This window comes from Melospiza georgiana, chromosome 2 (assembly GCF_028018845.1).
Source record: "Melospiza georgiana isolate bMelGeo1 chromosome 2, bMelGeo1.pri, whole genome shotgun sequence".
Classification (NCBI taxonomy): Eukaryota; Metazoa; Chordata; class Aves; order Passeriformes; family Passerellidae; genus Melospiza; species Melospiza georgiana.
In genome coordinates this window covers 96319078-96339357 of record NC_080431.1, presented here as the reverse complement: position 1 = coordinate 96339357, position 20280 = coordinate 96319078, and the positions used below count along the sequence as shown (strand labels likewise).

The 20280-nt window shown below is 38.7% G+C and overlaps 2 protein-coding genes across 3 annotated transcripts in view; one reads left to right on the top strand and one right to left on the bottom strand.

Annotated features, from left to right (window-relative positions):
* Positions 1-20280, bottom strand: part of CMSS1 (cms1 ribosomal small subunit homolog) — a 223568-nt gene that overhangs the window by 134283 nt on the left and 69005 nt on the right. The window lies entirely within an intron of this gene.
* FILIP1L (filamin A interacting protein 1 like) overlaps positions 1-20280 on the top strand; it is a 189090-nt gene that overhangs the window by 101539 nt on the left and 67271 nt on the right. Inside the window, exons 4-6 of the mRNA XM_058043488.1 lie at positions 7435-7721; positions 9840-10013; positions 17449-17627. Of these exons, the coding sequence (XP_057899471.1) occupies positions 7452-7721; positions 9840-10013; positions 17449-17627 (623 nt within the window). The 5' untranslated portion in view covers positions 7435-7451. The remainder of the gene's footprint in view (positions 1-7434; positions 7722-9839; positions 10014-17448; positions 17628-20280) is intronic.

The window sequence follows — 20280 nt, the reverse complement described above, 5'->3', positions numbered from 1 at the left end:
TCAGGGAATGATGTAATTACAGAGCAATTATACATTGGAGCCAAAATTACAGCAGCTGAATAATAAATATTAAACCATGTTTATAATAGTTATAAATACTAAATTCAATAGTAAATTAAATATTAATAAACATTAAACTACAAACATTGTATTAAATTATGTTAACTATTTCTTATGTTCATACAAAGAGAAAATTCTATACTTGGAAAGAAAATTTATATAATTGAAATTGGAGCAGCTGAATTTTATTTCTTTTTAATAATAAAAATATGTCATACAGATTGTGCAAGATTCACATTTTTTTTGTTTAGCAAGAGAAGCAGATTGAATGGCATTGCAGAGTTTACCTTTTCTAACACCTGATATTAGAGCGGCATTTCTTCACCAAAAATCTCTCTTGCACTAATCCTTATAAATAATCCACCATTAGTGTCTAATTACAAAATAGGTATGAAACATTTTACTTTAAAAGCAAAGATAAAACAAGCCTGAACCCAAGTGAGCATTCAGAACAAACACTCAAACCCTATTAATCTCAGAGGCATTCAGCTAATTGTGTAAAATTCCCCTTCACCCTCTATTCCCAGCAGTACAACACTAAAGACATTCTATATATTTTACTTTTGATTCCTCCTCAACTTTCTGAACCCATGAAAATATGGGTTCAGAAGGTTGAGGAGGAACCAAACATATTTGGTTTGTGCAACTGCAACTTCAGAGTCCTCCCACTGCTTGGCTTCACACTGTGGCCTCATGGCAGGGGTAGCACCTCACAGAGAAGACAAATCCAGCATGTCCACTGTGTCTCAACTACTTGCTACAGGAACTGTACACTTGTAATGTGATAAATATACTGTCCTCTTCCAAGACTACCATCAACTTGGCAAAATGCTGGACCACAAACTAGAAGAGCTGAATTCCTGTGGAGGAGAGAAAAGGAGGGTTTAGCAGAGGTTGTTTCAAATTATTACTAGAGAGAAGGGGGAAAAAAAAAATCAGTCTGTGCTTTAAAGTACTGATTTCTGAGCTGGAAGCTTTGTGGAATCCAAACCTTCATTTCAAATTTCAAAACAGACACCTAGGTTTGCCAAAGAAATGTTGTGCAATGCAACAAGGAGCTCAAACTCTTGATTTTCTCATGGATCATCACAAAGAGGTCTATTACCCAACCATCTGAAGAATCCTATTTAAAACAGAATTTGACATCTGTGAACAGGAGTATATTCCTAATGTGAAAATTTCAAATTTGTTAAAGCTTTCATGCTGTGCACCATGAATTGTGTGCTTTAAACTGCCAAAATATGTGGGCAAACACCACCTAAGACTTAGCAGGACATGGACTGAGATCAGTTATTCTACAGAAGGGGCTTAACTTGAGCTCAAGGCCACAAAACCAATAACTAGTCACATAGCACAGGTTCTTTTCTCTACTTTTCTCCAGGCACAAAATCCAGTGGAGGGGGCGGGGGGGAATGTGTGTGTTTATCTATATATCTGTAGTTTGAGGCATTACAAGAATGAAGACCAGATCACAAATTCACACACCAATAATGAAATTACAGGCAAGTGATACAGATATATCCTTCAAAAGAACCTGGTCAAAACCTCCCATGCAGACTCAGCCTTCTAAAGATGACTAAGCTGCACATAAGCAAAATGGACCTGGGAACATCTTAGCTACCCCATTCACAACATATCCTGCAAAACCCTACAGGATGGGAAGGGGGAGGAGGAGGAGGCAGCAGATGGTGGAAATCTCACAGTACCTTTACCACGATACCGTGACAACTCTAACACTGTTCAAAAGGCATCTTACTGTCTCAGAAGAGGCTCCCTGTAGCCAAGGGATGAGCAATCTGGCTTATGGTCAGATGAACATAAACCACAACCAGCAAAAAAATGACATCCAGTTCTCACACATACACTTTTCCTGTCTGGGAGTGTTCACATCCTTGGCTGAATCCAAACTTTCTTCCCATTTGAGTTACTGCTGCACTTGCAGGATCCCCAAGGGTTCAAAGACCAAAATTTGACAAGACCCTGTGAGGGAGGAAACAAGCTGCTAATTTATTTTCTTTCTGCTGCTTGACTTCCTGCAACTCTGCATGCCAACAGATGCACCAGGATACACAGCACTCTTGCATCAGTCTTCCCAGAAAAATGGCTTCATCTTGCCATCTCCCTGCCAGGGTGAAACACACATTTTCCCACATTCCCTGAGTGAAGAACCTGTTAAATGAGTCTCTTTTCACTAAATTACCATCCTATGCACCAAAACAGCATAAGGTCTACTGAGAATTAGAGCACAGCTCAAATGAGACAGCTGGTCATGGCACAGACCACCCCTCTGAACTGAACATCCCTCTGGATAGAAGCCACTTCAAATGGTTTTCAGGAAAATACTAATGCAGTCTACCCAAAAGGAAGGGCTATTTTCTTTGGAAGTGGGGCAAATCTACCACAAAGCAATATATTTCACTTAGGAAAAGAATAAATGTCCTAAGCACATTCTGTCAGAAGGCACCAGTTCCAGAAAAGGCTCCGTGATGGTGTGAAATGGCCATATCCTGGGATTCTAATTATTAAAAAGACTTTTTCATGTTCTACCCCAGTTCAGTAGGTGCATTTGCTGGCCTAAAGGTCCCATCAGGACTGCATGAGATGAAAAAGACAAACCTTTGTGGGACCCCTTTTCTTCTTGCCTCAGTCCACAGTTACAGTGATGGGCAGAGGACTGCAGACTTCTTTCCAAAAGACATGTGCTCTGCACTCTCCCATTACATTGGTTTGCCAAACAATCAGATCTCAACTCCTTTTACAAGTCAGTCTGTTGGGAGGAGTCCTATCCATTTCAGCAAATCACAAGCACTGCCCTTTAAGGGATGATAAAACCAGAGCAATGTAATTCCTTGGTTAGTCATGGATTTTTGCAAGAAGTAGCAAGTTCTTAACAATTCAGGGTCCTCACCCTGGGATTAATAGAATATGTAGTCCTGTAAGGGATTTTGCTAGCTCATAAATCTATCACTGACTAAAAAGGAAAACACCAAAGGTGAAAATAAATGCCAAAATATCTCTTAAAACTCTAAGATGAAGCCATCTCTGAAGGATATTTCAGTCCTTCCCACAAAAGTTGCAGGGATTTAAGAACCACCTGCTAATTCACTGCTGCCAAAGAGACATATGCAATTTAACCTCTACTTCAGAATATGATTGAGAGGGTGGAGACCGACTTAACATCATAGAAACATTTGGTCCTTAAGTCACCTGGCTCTTAAGGAAAGTATATTTTGACACTTCAGATTGCTTATTCATCACCAAGAAAAAACGTCTCCTTTATTTGCAGAAGGACATCATTCAGTTCAGAGATGAACAAGATCTTTAAAACACAGAAAAGAACAAGAACAACTACGAACAGATGCAAACTTTGCTGAGTCTCTCTAACTTGCAATTACTTGATTTACCAGAGTGTTTCACTGTAACCTAATGTCATTCCTCTTAGAATCTGGACCTGGCCTACCAAGCTGCACACATCTGATGAGCTTGAGAACCATCACATTGTAATTTCAATGCAAAATCTTCTGTAAAACTGGCACCTCATAACAAGAAGGAAAGCACAACAGTGCAGAACACAGGTTTTGGGCTATTCCATTAGCACAATGACAGAAAACTAATCTCTGTTAAGTACCCACAGCACAGTAGTCTGTGATTTCAGGAGATGTGACTTCATGATCTGGACGCTCCCTTTCAATCTTCTTTTAATTTTGATGCAAGCAATGGTACATAATTTATCCTATGAGAATGCTGGCAAATATCCTTGCCTCTTCTGTTTACATAGCTACAATACTTGCTGATTAGTAATTGAGCCAAAACAGATGAAAGATCACAAATGCAAAGCACACACAATCAATTTGTTTTTAGCACTTGTTGTTTACTGTATTCCACAGCATCTTATATTGTCATCCCTCCTGGTGGTACAGAGAAAAAGGGCTTAAATTAACTTCTATAAAAGGTCTGCCACAAGACACAGGAGTCAACTCTCCAGGAAAAATCACAGAGCCTCTGCGAATGACAAACTCTGATACAAGAAGGAACACTTTTTTCTTACCTTTCTTGTACGCAGATGCCATCATTATAGAATGTAAGTGTTGCTTGAGACAGATATGCAAAAAGGCAAATTTTACGCTCATTAGTCTAATCTTGAGAATCCAGGCTCACTGTTTTGGGTGCCACAAACAACATTTATGATACTCATAAATTTTATGGGTCTATTTACATTTTTACCTTGTGGAAAAAAAACAACAAAATAAAACGTTGCTTTTCATTCACCCTTCAAGAACACGGAAAGAGTCACTCAAAACAGAAAATAACCCAATGCACCAAAACACACTGGTGAAAAATTTCAAATTATGCTACTTCTGTCTTAAATGTCTCACTAGAGTCATTCCGGGGTCTAACAGCATTGCAGAAAACCAGAACCCTCTGGAATAGAATGGATGTTTTTTATGTTTTGTGCCATGATGTGGGGGCATGAGTAGCTGATGTTCTGTCCAAAAAGTCAGGCGTGTTTTGAAGGTGAATCCCTCAGGTGGTGGCACATCTAGAGAGTCTGAAAATTTGAAGGTGGTGAGGCGTTTCAGGGTAGGTGAATGGGATGTTTGATTTTGTCCATTTCTGAGGTCCCACTTTGCTTGCTAGACCAGCAGTTACATTGTACATTTAAAGTTTTAAATTACCGTTCTGTTACTCATACCTACCTCCTCTGACAACCACATTAGCACTAACAGCCTTCTGTAGACAAGCAATGCTATAAATAATAATGCCTGTCAGTGTACAGGTAGTTAAGAAAGTTTAAATAAATGAACTGAGGAAGAATATGTTAATAAAGCAAGCTACTAACACCAGAGTGCTTGTGCCTCTCGTCAGCTACATTCAAGTACCATATAAAAAGTGCTTGAAGTATACTTCTAGTATTTCACTTCAACCTCTAATAATTCACATTAATTGCTTAATTGGATAAATATTTGCATTAGCAAATTTGGTAGTATGCACTGGCATTCAGGAAGGTAAGCACAGAATACAGGTAAAGCGTACGCAAATGCTCTCAACAAGAAAAAGAAAAACTACGTCCAGAGAGACTGAAGAGATGCCATTCTCTATAGGAGCACAGCCTGTCTGGCAAGTCAGCTGGCCTTCCCAGGGACCAAGTGCCTTTAGCCAGTGCAATAAGGACTGATCTACCTGATTAGGAAGTAGGCATGACAAACCTGAAAGGGAGTCACAGGTAACTCTCTACAGCTGTGAATGCTGGGTGGCATGTGGCCTTGAAGCCAACAACATACATACAACTGCAAGAGTAAATGCAGGGGAGGATGTCCTTCTTGGACTATTTTTCCAAGTTCAGGATTTCCAGGTGCACCCAGTCCCAAAGACTGAAAAGCTATGAGGCTCTTCCTGATATGCTGGTTTCCCTTTCCTTCCACAAGAAATGTCATATTGACATTGGTTGTCAACAAGTTTGATACTAGCTTGATGTCCAGTTTATACCACTGCTGCAATTTGCATGCATGAAGGAGATTTCTTGGACTATTTATGCATTTCATAGTGTCCTGTGCTTGTGGTGTCAAAGCCCACAGACAAGCTCAGAGTACATTCGGGTTACCTGATTGAGCTCACTACTCCTGCATTTGAACTTAAAAGCATAAGCCTTTAACTGCACACAAAAGCCAAGTAGGCATCCAGCATCTCACACTCAAAGGTAACCAACAGCCTTCTTCCCAAGTAATAACAATCTGTAAGCAAGAGGCAAAAGGTGAGTATCCTAATAAACACACCACAGTGAATAAAGAGCATCTGCATTTGACTGAAAAAAACAGGCTGAACACCAACTAAAACTACTCATCACCAGCTAACATTGCTGCCAGCCTGCTATGAACAACTCTTGGTTTCCTACATGCACTAGAGTAAGCTCCCATCCTAAACTGACATTGTTGATGCTTCACAAAATAGTTTCCAGAGCACACTGCCATGCAAATCTGACACACCTTAGTTTTCTGAGACCTGGAGGAACAAGTTTTTCTTATTAATAAGTGCTTCAAATCAACGTTATAGGAAATGTCACTTTCTTTTTTGGTAATGTTTCTGATCAATGCACCCCACTCTCAGACGTCATCTCTTATAAACCAAAAGCTACTTCCACCTCCTCGGTTCCTGCAGAAAAACAACAAAAGGAATCATTCTTAGCATTCAGTGGAAAGTTACTACAGTTAACGAGTGTAGTCACAGAGTTTAAGATTTAGTCAGAATCTGGTGGGAGTAGGGGAGGAAGCTCCCCAAGAATTTTATCAGCCACAGAATTGAGGCAAAAAAAGCAGCCAAGAAATTATATAGTGCCTATCATAGACCATAATGATTTTCTGGACTTTTCAGCAATTAGCTTGGCAGTTTAATAAGAAAAATTGTGCCTTATTTGTGTTTGGAACATGCTGAATTTCACCTTTGAATCACACTATTGGGTTATTGTTTGCTAGATGGTATCCATGACCACAGTTTTCCAGCAGAGGTGGACTATAATCCATTCATTCCTTAATCTGAGTGGTGATAACCAAAACATGAGTTCCTGAGTTTAATCAATATTTACACAGTGTTAGTAATTTATCTGCAAAGGCATTAGAGTATGTTTCCTTAACTGTGGCACTTCAAAGGGGCCTAGTTAGGATAAGTCTCCCTTTCACCAGGTACTAATACCTCTAGAGTGCTGGACTCAAGCACTAAAGAAGTAGCAAGGTTTTATACTGCATGGTTTTAAGAGTGGACAAGTCATAATCTGCAAAGAAGTAGTTTGGCTTTGGTGGTGATGGTGCTGAGGAGGGAGCATTTACACTGCTGCTCACTTCTTGCAGTCTGGATGTTTGTTAGTCCCTATATTTTGTCAAACATGCATAATGCAGCCTCCATACCTTGTAGTAGTAGGGGACTGCTTTTGTGCTCTCCCTTGGGTAAACAAAGGAAAACAAAACACTACTAAAGTGGAACAGAAAGATCTTCCTAGTGAAAAGCTTCTGAGCCTAAATCTGCCTCATCATAATAAGTATCTACCTGAAAGGTGAGGTAGGCCTTGTCACAAAACAGGAAATGTGGTCTGCAGTGATGCACCCAGCACTGCTGCTAAAGATGCCTTTGAGGTATCAAGGAGGGAATTGCTACAACGGCATAAGACCAGTAAACACTCACTTCACTACAGACATCCAGTAAAGATCACAGCCCAGTCCTGTTGGTTTCCATAAGGATGTCAGCTTTTGTCAAATGACAAATAGCCTTGTGTGGAAGGAGAATTACCATTCTGGAGGGAATAATACCCACCCATCAATTATAGTAGTAGTTTTAAAGTCTCTGTTAGCTAAAACAATTACTTTTCTCCCCAATTTCCTTCAGCTTCAGAGATATAAACCATGCATTCCAGAACTAACAGCACCGAAAGCCCAACCAGACCAAAGCTGAGCCAGCCGAGGGCAAAAGACCACCACAAAGGAGAGGTTGGTTACAGTGGGAAAGGAAATGCACAAACACAGCAGAAAGAGAAGGACGATGTATCGCGAGCCAGCACCATCCTGAGAAGTTCAAAGGCAGAGAAAAACCAAAAAAGTTCTGTCAAGAAAAGAGAGGATCTCTCTCGTGATGACTTGCTATTTCTTCTCAGTGTCCTCGAGGGTGAATTACAGGTAATGTATTGTCCTGCTTTATACTCCGAATTAAAAGACACTCCACCCTCCACCCCCATTATCCCTCCACCACAAACATATGCTGCTTTTATGTTAAGAAAACACCTCACACAATCTGATACAGGACATATATGAACTGCAGTATACAAAAACACCACAAAATTATAGCTATTATAGCTATCAGACAGGAAACATGATCTTTGTACCACAAGTAACTCTCAAAGCAAACAACTCATAAAACTTTCTACCTGCGCTGCTCCATTCCAAGTATCTTGAATACAAAGTATTTGTCATTGTATGGTTGATAAGGAGACCATATTACAGGCCTTTAAGATATTTGATTTAATTATCTCTTATCCTCCCACTCCTATGAAGCCATGAGCTTTACTCCCTATGAAACAGTACGTGCTACTTCACAAGAAATAACTCATTTAACAGTATTCTAACACTTATGGCTAGAAAAATCAAAATACCCATTTTATTTCCCATAACACAAAGCAAAAGTGTTACATGCCACTTAGCCCACGAGTTACTGCATTTTAAAAGTGAGCAATTTTCTACCTAGAAAAGGAACCATCTGTCAAGTGGTAAATGATGCTTAACCTGGTCAAACATCATTTCAGGAAGTGGGAACCAGATTTCCAGTGAGCAGGGAAAATATTTCTGTGGTAGGCATATTACACAGAAGTAACTTTAAAACTGCTCACAGGCACAGAAAAAAGCAACCTGGCCAAAGTGCCCTAAATGGGTGTAGCACATGGTGTCAGAGTTTATTACCTAAACAACACCTGGGCAGTTCTATTCTTAAAGTGTGTGTGTATGTTTATATAATAATACAGACATGCTGAAAAGAACACTCATGGGATATGAATATTTAATAGCTGCACCAATATTTGAGGGTAGATTCAAGGCAAACTTCTACAGATTGCTTCATTATCCAAACAGAACAATTTCCATGTTTGCAAAACATTTCTCTCCTGCCCACTTAACCTTCTTAATTTAGGTTAAAGTTCAGATGTCATGTATTTTTATATATTTATTTATATTATACACAGATTATTCATTATATGTGCATCATATAAATATAAAAAAATATATACACACATACTCTTCAATTATTAAGGTTTAAAGCTGGAATAGGGAAATAAGGAACTGGAAAACAATGAGCCTGACATGAACACTTTAAATCACATCTGAAATTTAAAAGGAAGCAGCACTATAAATGAAAAATAAAGGAAGTCATCTTTTATCCCTTATTTTCCACCTCTCGTACTGCCAAGTCAAATCATTGAAGATCAGCTGTCAATCCAACCATAACTAAGTTTTTAATTTAGATGTCATTCCTTTCCAAGTTTCAGAACATTCAAGGTGTACAAAGACCACTCTTCTATTTTTTTCTGCTAAGGATTAGAAACAGACTATTTTATATTTTAACATTTGTTTAAAGTCATAAATGGGGATACAGAAGTCTTCCCCTCCCCTGGTATATCCTTCTCTCTGATTCCCTTCCTTCCTATTCTATCCTTCTAGGACTACTTGTTTTTAACTCAAATCACTGCAGAGCACAGATGTTTGAGACAGTCCATGTAGTTTGTATCACTGCAATAAAGGCAGGGAGGCAACCTTCACCACCAGAGGATGCAGACTGGGGGGGGGAAACCCAAGAGGGACACATCTGTGGTGGGTTTATACCACAGAAGTCATCTACACCCAAAACATACAAAATGTACAACACTTTCAGGTTTCAAGAAACATCCCACCACCCTGCACTAACAAGTCAATTTCTAATACCACAAGACATTCATTGCCCTGAAACTTTCTTGTGAATGCTACACATTAGTCCAGAAACAGCAAAATAATCTAATAATAAAGAAGTACTTAAGCTTTGATGAAAGGTCTGAAGATCTTGGAGCTTATGATGAACTAAAAAAATACAAAGACCAATACTTCCCTCATGCTTTTCAACTGTCTTCATATTACTGACTGTTTTGGAGCACTTTACACACACAGTGTTATTTTAGAAGTGTTCCAGTCTTCTTAAAATCAAAAGCAGAGAGCTAACCTGTAAATACATAAATACAGTTTAACAAGATAAAGCCTTAATTTGTGTTTCTGCAGGCTCAAGATGAAGTTATAGGAGTACTTAAGGCTGAAAAAATTGACTTAGCCTTGCTTGAAGCACAATATGGCTTTGTTACTCCCAAGAAGGTGTTAGAGGCACTCCAGCGAGACGCTATTCAAACAAAGGCTGAGCAATGGCAAGAAGATGTCTATGAAAAGCCTATGGGAGAGGTAAGAATGAGTAATTGATATTTAACTATAGTTCCCACCAAATTCAACAGAAGATCTCACCCACTGCTGGGGAAGGAGGCAAATGAGCTGTAAATCTGGAATGGAACATGAGTGTGAGTGAGTGCAGAACAAAGTCCAGGGTCCAGCTGGGACCTGAATCCAGTGATCCTCACTTATACTGCAGACTCGGGGCTTTACACATCAACATACATGATTCTGTCTAATTCAGTCTAAACCATCTCATTTTTCTTTTCTTGTCCCCTTCTGTTATCCACACTCCCAGCCCATACAAGCAGAAGCCTCACCAGTCCCCACTTGTGTCATGGAGGCCCATCCAGCAGCAATGACACAGCTGTGCACCTCTGCATATCCCTGCTCCCATTAATTCAGGAGCAGTCATGGGGATACCTGCTTGGTCTGAAGAGTTACTATCATGAGCTAGCATTAGAAACTTCATCCAGGCAGAAATCTAATATTCTCATGTTATACCTAAGTAACCTTTAGTTTAATTACACTGCAGCAGCAGCTGCCATACTTTCTGAACAATGTTATCTGATTCATTTCTGCCCTGCAATGCAAATCACTGGGTATTAAAACACCTTCACATCAGATTGTGGTTTTTTTATCCCAGGTAGTTGTCTCCAATTCAGAAGAATATTTTTTAACATACTACTCAGTATAAACATCACAAAATAAAAGCAGAAATTATGAATAAAAGTCTTCTATCAAATGTTTTCCAAATTTTTTCAACAGAAATGTACCTAAGGACACAGAGATCATTCCAGTCAAAATCATGTCAGGCAAAAGATCAACTCTCATTTCAGAAGCTCAAAGGTTAAAATCTCTGGTTGTAATCTGAAACAGATAAAGTTCACTTGTTAAGCTTAATTTATTTTAGAACATTGTGGTATTATGTCACAGAAACTTTGAGCACAAATGGAAATAATTTGAGGAGAAGTTCAAAACAGTTTGAAAACATAAGCTCAGTCTGTTACTTTATGTAAGTTGATACACTCTTTCCTTCTTACATTTAATGGTAGAGAAATCATTTCTAGCACCACCAAATTTGCCAATTTCAAAAGGCAAAGTTAAACACCTGTGAGCAACTGAAAGGGTAGAAGGACCACTCCACTTCTTGGTCTTGGTAAACCAAAGAATTCTGTAATAGGCAGGCATTCCACAATTTCAGTTTCAAAATCCCCCTGAATTATGTCAGAGATCCATTCTCTGACATAATTCAGGGGGATTTTTTGTTGTGGTGTTTTTTTTTTTTTTTTTGTTTTGTTTTTTTTTTTTTTTTTTTTTTTGTTGTTTTTCCAGAGGTTTTCTTTTTTTTTTTTATTATTTTTAAAACACATATAAAGACCAAAGGAGAGGTGGAACCAGTCAAAGTCCAGGAACAGGCCATTTAAATTCTCCCTTTGGTACTAGGGCAACGTACCTTTGTATCTGCATGTGCATCTCACCCTTGAGAGTTTTGCCTGGTAGCTCTGAACACAGAATCTTCCCAAAACTCAAGTGAAATTACAATTAATTTCACAAGGCAACTGTAAGCCTTCCAGTCCTTTAACATTCTCTCACAATTCTCTTATCTATTCTAAACAAAGTTTCTTGGCAAATTTGATTAAGAATGTAGTGGGAAAAATTGGTGACTGGACAACTTTACTCATTGGGAACAAGATTCATAGGTGAAGAAATGTAAAAAGCAGCATTAATACATCTTCCTCTGCAAAACTTATAAGAAGTGTGACAGACCAAAACCATTTCTTCCTTGGCCATGAGGAGAGAGTAATTTTTTATTTATTTTTGAAAACAGGTTTATTCAATCAAACTTGCTCTACAGCTATTTCTTTCTGCCTAAAACCTAAAAAAACCCCTAAAACCTAAAAAATTTCAGATAAGATTACTGTTAGCACTCATATTTGAGTGCCATAAAAGAAATTAGACTTTTATTTTGGTTTTTTTCTGATTCAAAGGCCTGAAAAGGTTTTCCATTTCTGTGTGGTTTATAAATTTAGAAATAGTCAGTTTTTTGAAAAAAAAAAATCTGTCTTCAGATCAATCTCCACTTCTCTTGAATAGACAATGAAGAGTATTCAACATTCTAGTAAATGCAGAATAACAATGTAAGAATAATTTTCCCTGATTCAAAAATAAACCATGTTTTTTAAAGGAATCAAAAAATCAGAGATGGTGATGTAGGAAAAGAGAGGTAAAGATGAAGACACTGCAGAATTTGTGGTGTCTTTTTCTCTTCATGGCATCAGAAGGCAGATTCTGGTTTCTAACTTTCCCAATAATATAGCCAAAGATTAAAAAAAAATCATGTGCCTCACTGTTCAAAATAGAACAAACCTCCTACCACTTTGAGAGCTCCTATAAAAGAAGTGAAATGAGAGGAAAGCCTGTATTTTGCACCCATCAAGGATAATTAAAAACTGAATCCATTTTTGAAATCGCATTGCTGATCACCTTGGAGAAAGATGCACCCTCATCAGTATTTTAACAAAGTCTATTCAATTGTGTTCTCACAACATCTGGTAAGTCTTGGTAAAACTCTCCTTGGAAACTTGCCCTCCACAGCTGTAGGGCACCAATAAGTCAGTCACAGGAAGAGACTCAAACAGCAGTGCTGACAAGGTGGTACTCAGGGAAAGACCACCAATGTATCTGCATGGAAATTTGGCTCAGTTAGGGTTGAAAAAGGGAAGGGAAGGAGCACTCCCAAAATCTCTGGTAATCCTAAACTCAGGATCATACATTTATAAACAATGACTGTGAGGATATTATTAAAAGGAATAATATTACACTGCACTTTGGATAAAAAATGTAACTACCCTGGATTTTCTTCTGGCACACCACCAAACACAAAACAATCTAAAAAGAGAAAGATGAACAGTTCAGTTCTGATGTAATGGGTATGAGATACATCATCCTAGTTTGACTTCAGTCAAGAGTTAGAGGCTGTAGTTCAGCTATTAAATTCATGTGAATTTTTAGCTTGCTCAACTATTCACAGTTACGTAAGGCTATGCCTCTGATTTTCCATTGTATTGTACAGAGTGTTCAAGCATTAATTCTAGCAAAAAGCCCATATGGTTAGCAAGAACAAAACAACAAATCACTTAATATTTTATCACTTTAATTTTCAACAGAAGACATTTATACAATTAATATTTTATCACTTTAATTTTCAACAGAAGACATTTATACTGCTGCTCATTAGTCCTCTGTGGTTTTTAGCTAAGAACTGTGTAGGCTGAGTAAACTTGTGTGCATGCATATAAATGGATATTTCTGCATGGGCAGACCTAGCATTTGGCCAGAGCAATCTGAGGAACCCAGGGCTGTTGGAGACGCTTCTTCAGCAGCAGTCTCAAGCTGCGCCAAGGGAGATACAGGCTAAGAATTAAGGAGGAAGTATTTTACAGAAAGAGTGGTCAAATACTGGAATCATCTACCCAGGGAGGTGGTGGAGTCACCATCCCTAGATGTGTTTAAAAAAAGACTGGATGTGGCACTTGGTGCCATGATCTAGTTGAGGTGTTAGAACATGGGTTGGACTCGATGATCTTAAAGGTCTCTTCCAACCTAGAAATTCTGTGATTCTGTGTGAGGATCTCACACCAGCAGGGGTTGTTCACATGACTTCTCTCTCTTCTCTGTTGGAGACATGGGAGTCAGCCACAAGATCTCACAGGGAAAATGCAAGAGTGAAATTTGCTCCCAAGGGAGGTGCCCTTATCTTGCAGAGGGCCGCATCATTTTCTCAACAAACCACATGGAAATGCAGCAGCCCTGTCCCAGGCTCTGCTCTGTGTGGTCAGACAGAGAGGGAAAGGTGTGCTGCACAGGGACACACAAGTGTCACAAGGTCAAATGCCCTTTCCTGGTATATATCTCACACACAGATCTCAAGTGTGTGCATCAATTGTGATATAGGATTGCTGTCTCTCCAGTTTTCTCCTTTATGAGCCACCTGTACCAGGAGACAGTCCTAGCACTTCTTCCCTTCCCTCCCGAGCTCACAATCTCCACCTTGGTCCCAGCCACAACAGCCAAATGCTCACAGTAAAAATGATTTGACAAGATATTTCAAAGAAACAGAAATGCATCTTCTACTCCCAGCAACAGGGGAAAACTGCAGCATGCCAACTGCTTTAATACAGCAGCTCATACTTTTCTCTTTGATATGAGCAGGTCTCCCCAAGAGACGTGCTCTTCTTTTTCCCATTTAAAATTCTTTGCTTCAACTCCCTGCCTTGAATACACACCTCACCCATCCTGAACACTAGCTGTTGTAATCTCCACAGTGACAAATGTGCTACTGTGAAGTGTAAAGCATGGAGAGCTGCAAAATAGCACCCTGGAATTAATAACTTTTCTTTTTGCATACATGCTGCTTAGATTACTGCTTGAATTAACCTCTTGTAGCCATTCAAGAAGTACTCTAAAGCAAACAAAATATACAGAACATATAAAACTCTCCTGGTGGGTCCCACATCCTTTACCAAACTGCAAGAAGCAGGACTATTTTATACTTGGTTATGTTGCCTGGCTGATGACTAATCCCCATCTCAATCAAGCATTTACATGTTCAGAACAAGGATAATTTAATTTATGATCAGATTGTAGCCAGAAATGTCAGTGCTTTCTTATGACAGCAATTTACATATCTCCTCAGATTTTTACATATACTTTCTCAAAGTGGTGGTCCAATCCACATAAATACCTTTACTTTCTCAACCCCACCCGTGGAACCTGCCTCACCTCACACTGAGGGCTGAGACCAGCAAGCACCCCTGCAAAGCTGATGCCCAGCTCATATCAATTTAAGCAAAACAGAGCCACAGTTGCAAGCAGCACTGCACCAGAACTTGGTCAAAAATCAGGAGCCAGATTGCTTCCTGACAACACTGTATATTCACCTGACAGCATCATCAGGATTAGAAAACAGGGATTAGAAACTTAGGTGATGGCATTTATGCATCTGTAATACCTGTTCCAAAAACCCTTCTGAAATCTTGGGTGGTGGGGTGGGGAGAAGGTTGATAAAACATCTTTTTGGAAGTTAGAAGTTAAACAAAATATTTCAATTTTTAAAATTTCCACCTCTGGTAAAATAAGGGAGAGTGTGAAGAAATTAAAATGGACAGTTTTCCTCAACCTGACCTTTTAAGGCAAACCAGTTTCCAACTGCTTTAAAAGACATAGAAAGCACAGCCAAAAGATTCCTGTATAAGGCAACTCTTGCTTACTAAGAGAGATTGCATATGCAAGAGTTTAGGTAAGAAATGTTTTTCCAGGGGAGGTCCTGCTTCAGGATCATGATTCCAGAAAGCAGTCACCTTGCTGGGGAAAAGCATACAAATGACCAGTGAACAAGGTAAAAAAACCTTAATCATCTGCTGTAAGAGCACCACAAAATAGCAGCAAAACAAATAATCACAGGTTTCTTTGCATTACTTGATCATGCATGAAACAAGCTCAGCTATGTTACATCAGAAAAGACTCTCTAATGCCATAAGTGCAGAAAAAAATGGCTAAAAATTTTTTTGTTGGAATATTTTGGACTCAAACTATCTTCAAAGCCTTGTCAATAGCTCCTTCTTCTTCATTCACAGCATTGTCAACAAAATGTTAACAATTATTTAGGAAGGACATAAGAGAATATATATATATTTAAAATAAACTGAGATAGGCAGGGGTAAGCTTGGAAACCTAAGCAGAAATTGATGATATCCTCACTTAGTCAAGAAAGTAATATTTAGGCATTCCAGCTCTCTCTGTCATAATTTCTATTGGCCAAATTGTGAATAAACATGAGGAAAAGATAATTAATCATACTCCCTGGAATTAAATTGTCCAAAACAAGCAGTGGCCCTAAGAATCTGAAGCCCCACTGTTTCTTGTGGCACATAGAATTCCTTGTGGGGGAAACATCAGAGAACCAGAACCAGCTTTTGCTTCCCACACTGCCCATTTGTGAATTCTTTCCTATTAATAGAGTGAAACACTACAATCAGATTGGCCTACTAGAATAGACTGTGGTTAGAAGGAGGCACTGGGCTGTGAGCTCAAAATTTTTTTTTCCAAAAAGGACACAAGGATTCCTATGTTGACCTGACGAGGGAGGCAGTCTCCAAAGGGGAACAAACAGGGAACAAAGTTGGTCACAAATACAGACTCTTCCCAGATCTTTTGATGGCCTCCAGTGATCCTCCCTGAAACTTCAGCTAGATCAGTGATGCCCAAGGAGGAAAACCACTCATGGTTTCACACACACACACACACACTTGTTCAGTCACACACTGAACTCAAAATTGTAACATAATCTTCACAATTAGTTCTCTCTTCTAATCACAGTTTTTGTGGAGTTATTTTAACAGCATAAGTCTAGTGAACAGTGATGCCAATATCTCTGTGGTTTAGCAAAATTAAAAATTATTGCCAAAAGCTAAAATAGATTATTTATATTAAAATATCACTATATAGTAATATTTAGAAAAATAGAACATTTTTTACTATAAGGGTGGTCAGGCATTGGAATGGGCTGCCCAGGGAGATGGTGGAGTCACTATCCCTGAAACTGTTCAAGAAATGACCGGTCATGGCACAGTGCTATGGTTTAGTTGGCATGATGGTATTTGGTCAAGAATTAGAATCAATGATCTGGGAAGTTTTTCCCAAGCTTATTGATTCTCTGATCAGGTGTTAAGCAGAAATCCTTGAGGAAGGGAATTTTACACTCAAACTGTGCTATATAGGTGCCATATAAAAGAAAAAAGACCTCAACAACATGTGCAATCTGAGGAACATAACAGGAAATGCCACCATTAAAAAGAAATACTTCTAACTATTAAAAAATTCAGCACTTACTTATTCCAGAAAGCCAGAGCTATGCTCAGAATAAGCACAAGAGACAGGATTGTTCTGCACTCTTGACACAACCATGCATTTATTGTGAAACCAGAAAACTGCTTTTTGATCTACCACTACCTTAGAAAAGCAATTTAATGCTCTTATTTCCTAGGCAGCTATAAATGAGGCAGCTATTTCTACCCAACCAAAAGTCAGTCATCCACCATGGTGTGAAGCATTGGACAATGCTTCTTCTGCCAAGACATCTGGTTCTCTACCACAGTGATCTATGAGAAAAGCACAACCCTGGGAACAGTAACTGTTAATTAGTTAAAAAAAGTTGAGAATCACTCATTGCAGGAGGAAGAAAGGAAGGCAAATGAGGGTCTTGAAAAACAGTACCTAATTTTTTTGGGATTCGACTGACAGAATTAAACTGATACCTGATGACCTTGCTACCAGGCTTATTATTATTAATTATATTTTTAGCTGCTCTCAAAATTCTTTTAGTAATCAAAGTCCAAAAAAGTAAAAGTTTCAAAATATTTCAGGAGTCTTCCCCCTCTTTTTGCAGCTTGATAAAGTTGTAGAGAAACAGAAAGAAGTTCACAGAAGAATGCTGGAACAACTTCTAATGGTGGAAAAAGCACACAGACAGACACTGCATGAACTAGAGGAAGAGAAGAGGAAGCACAGCAAATATATGGAAAAAAGTGATGAGTTTACAAACTTGCTGGAACAAGAATGTGAAAGGTAAGGTTATCTCTTACCATAGCACTAAGAAATATGCACAGTTTAACATTACATCTAAGGATCTCTCTGCTTTATTTTGCATCCACTAAAAATCTTTGTGGAATTGTACTTTGAGAGTTCAGCTGGGAAAACATGAATAATGACTTCTAACAAACAATTATGTCTACATCTCCATCAGCCAGCAAGGTAGGTCAAACAGTCGGGAGATTCTTCAGCACTGTTGCAGGAATGTCAGGGATGTTACACTGCAAAGAACACAGGGAGACAAGCAGATGTATGACATTACAACCAACAGGAAGCAGGTGAACCTTTCAGTGTGTTTTAGAAGCTTGGTACACTCTGCGGTATGTAAGGAACAGAACATGTCATCAGACATGCAGCCTTTCATGGCAGAAGAAAAAGACATAAGGAAAAGTAGATATTTGGACAAAACACAGAAATACATAGTGAGAAAGCAAATGTCCAGAAAACTTTGAAAGTAACAATGACAAAGGTCTCATATCAGACTTGGCATAAAACCCATAAAAACAGCTTTATTTTTTAAGAGTAACCTAAAAGTGCCACAGCTTTTAAAAAAAGTGTTACAGTTTCAACACCAATTCTCAGAAGAATTAAGAATTAAATTTCATTTACTGTCTTTAAAAGAAGCCACTTTAGACTGTGCCTTCTTTGAATCTGCAATAGAACTGAACACATCCTAAGGAAAAAAAAAAAATCAAAGAACATTTCCTATTCCCTGTATAGCTAGCCCAGAAGATAGGAGAATATTGTTTCAGTTTCCTTTCGTTTAGGAACAGATGGAAATGTTTGGGTGTGAGAACGTCAAGCCTATTCTAAACTGACACTATGCACAGATAATTCTTCCTCTGCTTGGCCTGTGTAAGATCATGTCCTACGTATTCTGGCAGCATTCCCCCGTGTGCTGCACCTCTCTCCTGCACGTCCATCAAAGGCAGCACACACTGAGCACACGGCCGGATTTACAGCGCACAGCTCAGAGGCCGGGCAAGAAAATGCTTGGCTCCTCAGAAAAATGTGTACAGATACAGGCAAGCACAGACACAGAGAAAAGCACATACTAGGAACTGTTCTTGAGAATCACCATCAATCAGGAACCAAACGCTGAGACCAAGGGAAGTTTTCTACTCTGCTGTCGTCTTCTCAAAATACAACACATTCATCTCTTAGAGGCAGAGCTAGACAACTCCACTTGCTAAGAGTGGCAAAATGTTACATTAGACAATGTGCTCACACTGTGTAAAGCTCCACACAGGGAAAGACTAAGCATTGGAGTAATTCATTTATTTTTTAAACAGGACAGACATTGGATTAAAACTCTCTTCCCTGCCCCTTCCCTATACCCCTCTATCCCTTCCCCTCTGCTCCACCTCTGTTCCCATTCCCAAGAAGACTGTAAAGCATTTACCACTATTGACTGCTACTTTTAGTCAAACCGCCTGGAAAATGGTGGGAAGAGAGGGAATGCTGAGGTGCTTAAAGAGCCCTTAGAGGATATAATAATAGCTTTAAGATTAAGTCTTTTTTTTTTTCTTTTTTTGAGGATGTATTTTATGTGGAAAACCTTAAGGGGGTGCGATGTCACTTACTGAGCTGATTCCAAATTGTTTGCCAAGTAATGTCACCATCAAGATCTCCACACAATTGCCTGCCATAACAGAAAAAAAAAAAAAAAAAAAAAAAAAAGAAAAACCCACAAAAAAACCCACAACCAAAAAAACTTTCACTAAGTTAAGATACAGAGACACAGTTTGTCCTACATGAGCCTGCCTGACATGGCAAAGTGACCTTTTCTTCCACTTGAAAATTCTTACTCCAATTTGCATTTTCTCAAATGCAAACTTTGCATTTGGATTAAGAACAAATAGAACTCTAGAAAAAGTTTCACACATAAAGCAATGACACAAATTTTTGCTTACCTCCAATACAAGTTTAAAAAAAAAAAAAGCAGGAAGTATTCACCAATGAACTTACTATTCTTTTTTAGCCAGATTTAGCCAGAAGCAATATCCTCTTCTATATGATGGATATATAGCATTCCAAACAGTATTTCAGGTTCAAAGCAAAACCCCTGACTTTCAATTAGCCAAAGACATGCCTGGCTTTTATCAAAAGCAAGACTACAGCATATGCTAAAGATATCCTTGGAGGATATACAATGTATACAAGCCAGAGAAGGTACATGTGACTGTGATCAAAAGGAAAAAAAGCTTAGATGCTATGAGACAGTGATGCTGAGATCCTGAAAACAAGTTTTTATGGCAAGATTAAAGAAATCATTAGTTAGATCCAAGTCTTACAAACTGTTTTGGATATATCTTCAAATAAGGCAGAAAGAAAGCACAGAAAGCACTTCCTTTCTCTTGCCCGTGTGCTCAGCAAAACAGAACTGAAGAATTTTTACATGAAAATTTTAGTGATGAATTTATCAGATGATCTTGTTTTACATAAAATGGACAATCCATCTCTACAGTCTTTGTTTTTCCTTATGCCCTTCATTGATGGCATTTTTCATTGAAAGAGTCAATGTTTGGATTGTGCAAAATGTAAGAGTCTTCGGGGACTCAGTAAAAGCTCTTCACCTTAATGATTCAAGAATTTGACTCTCCAGTAAGGTAACAAGACTGTCCTCAGC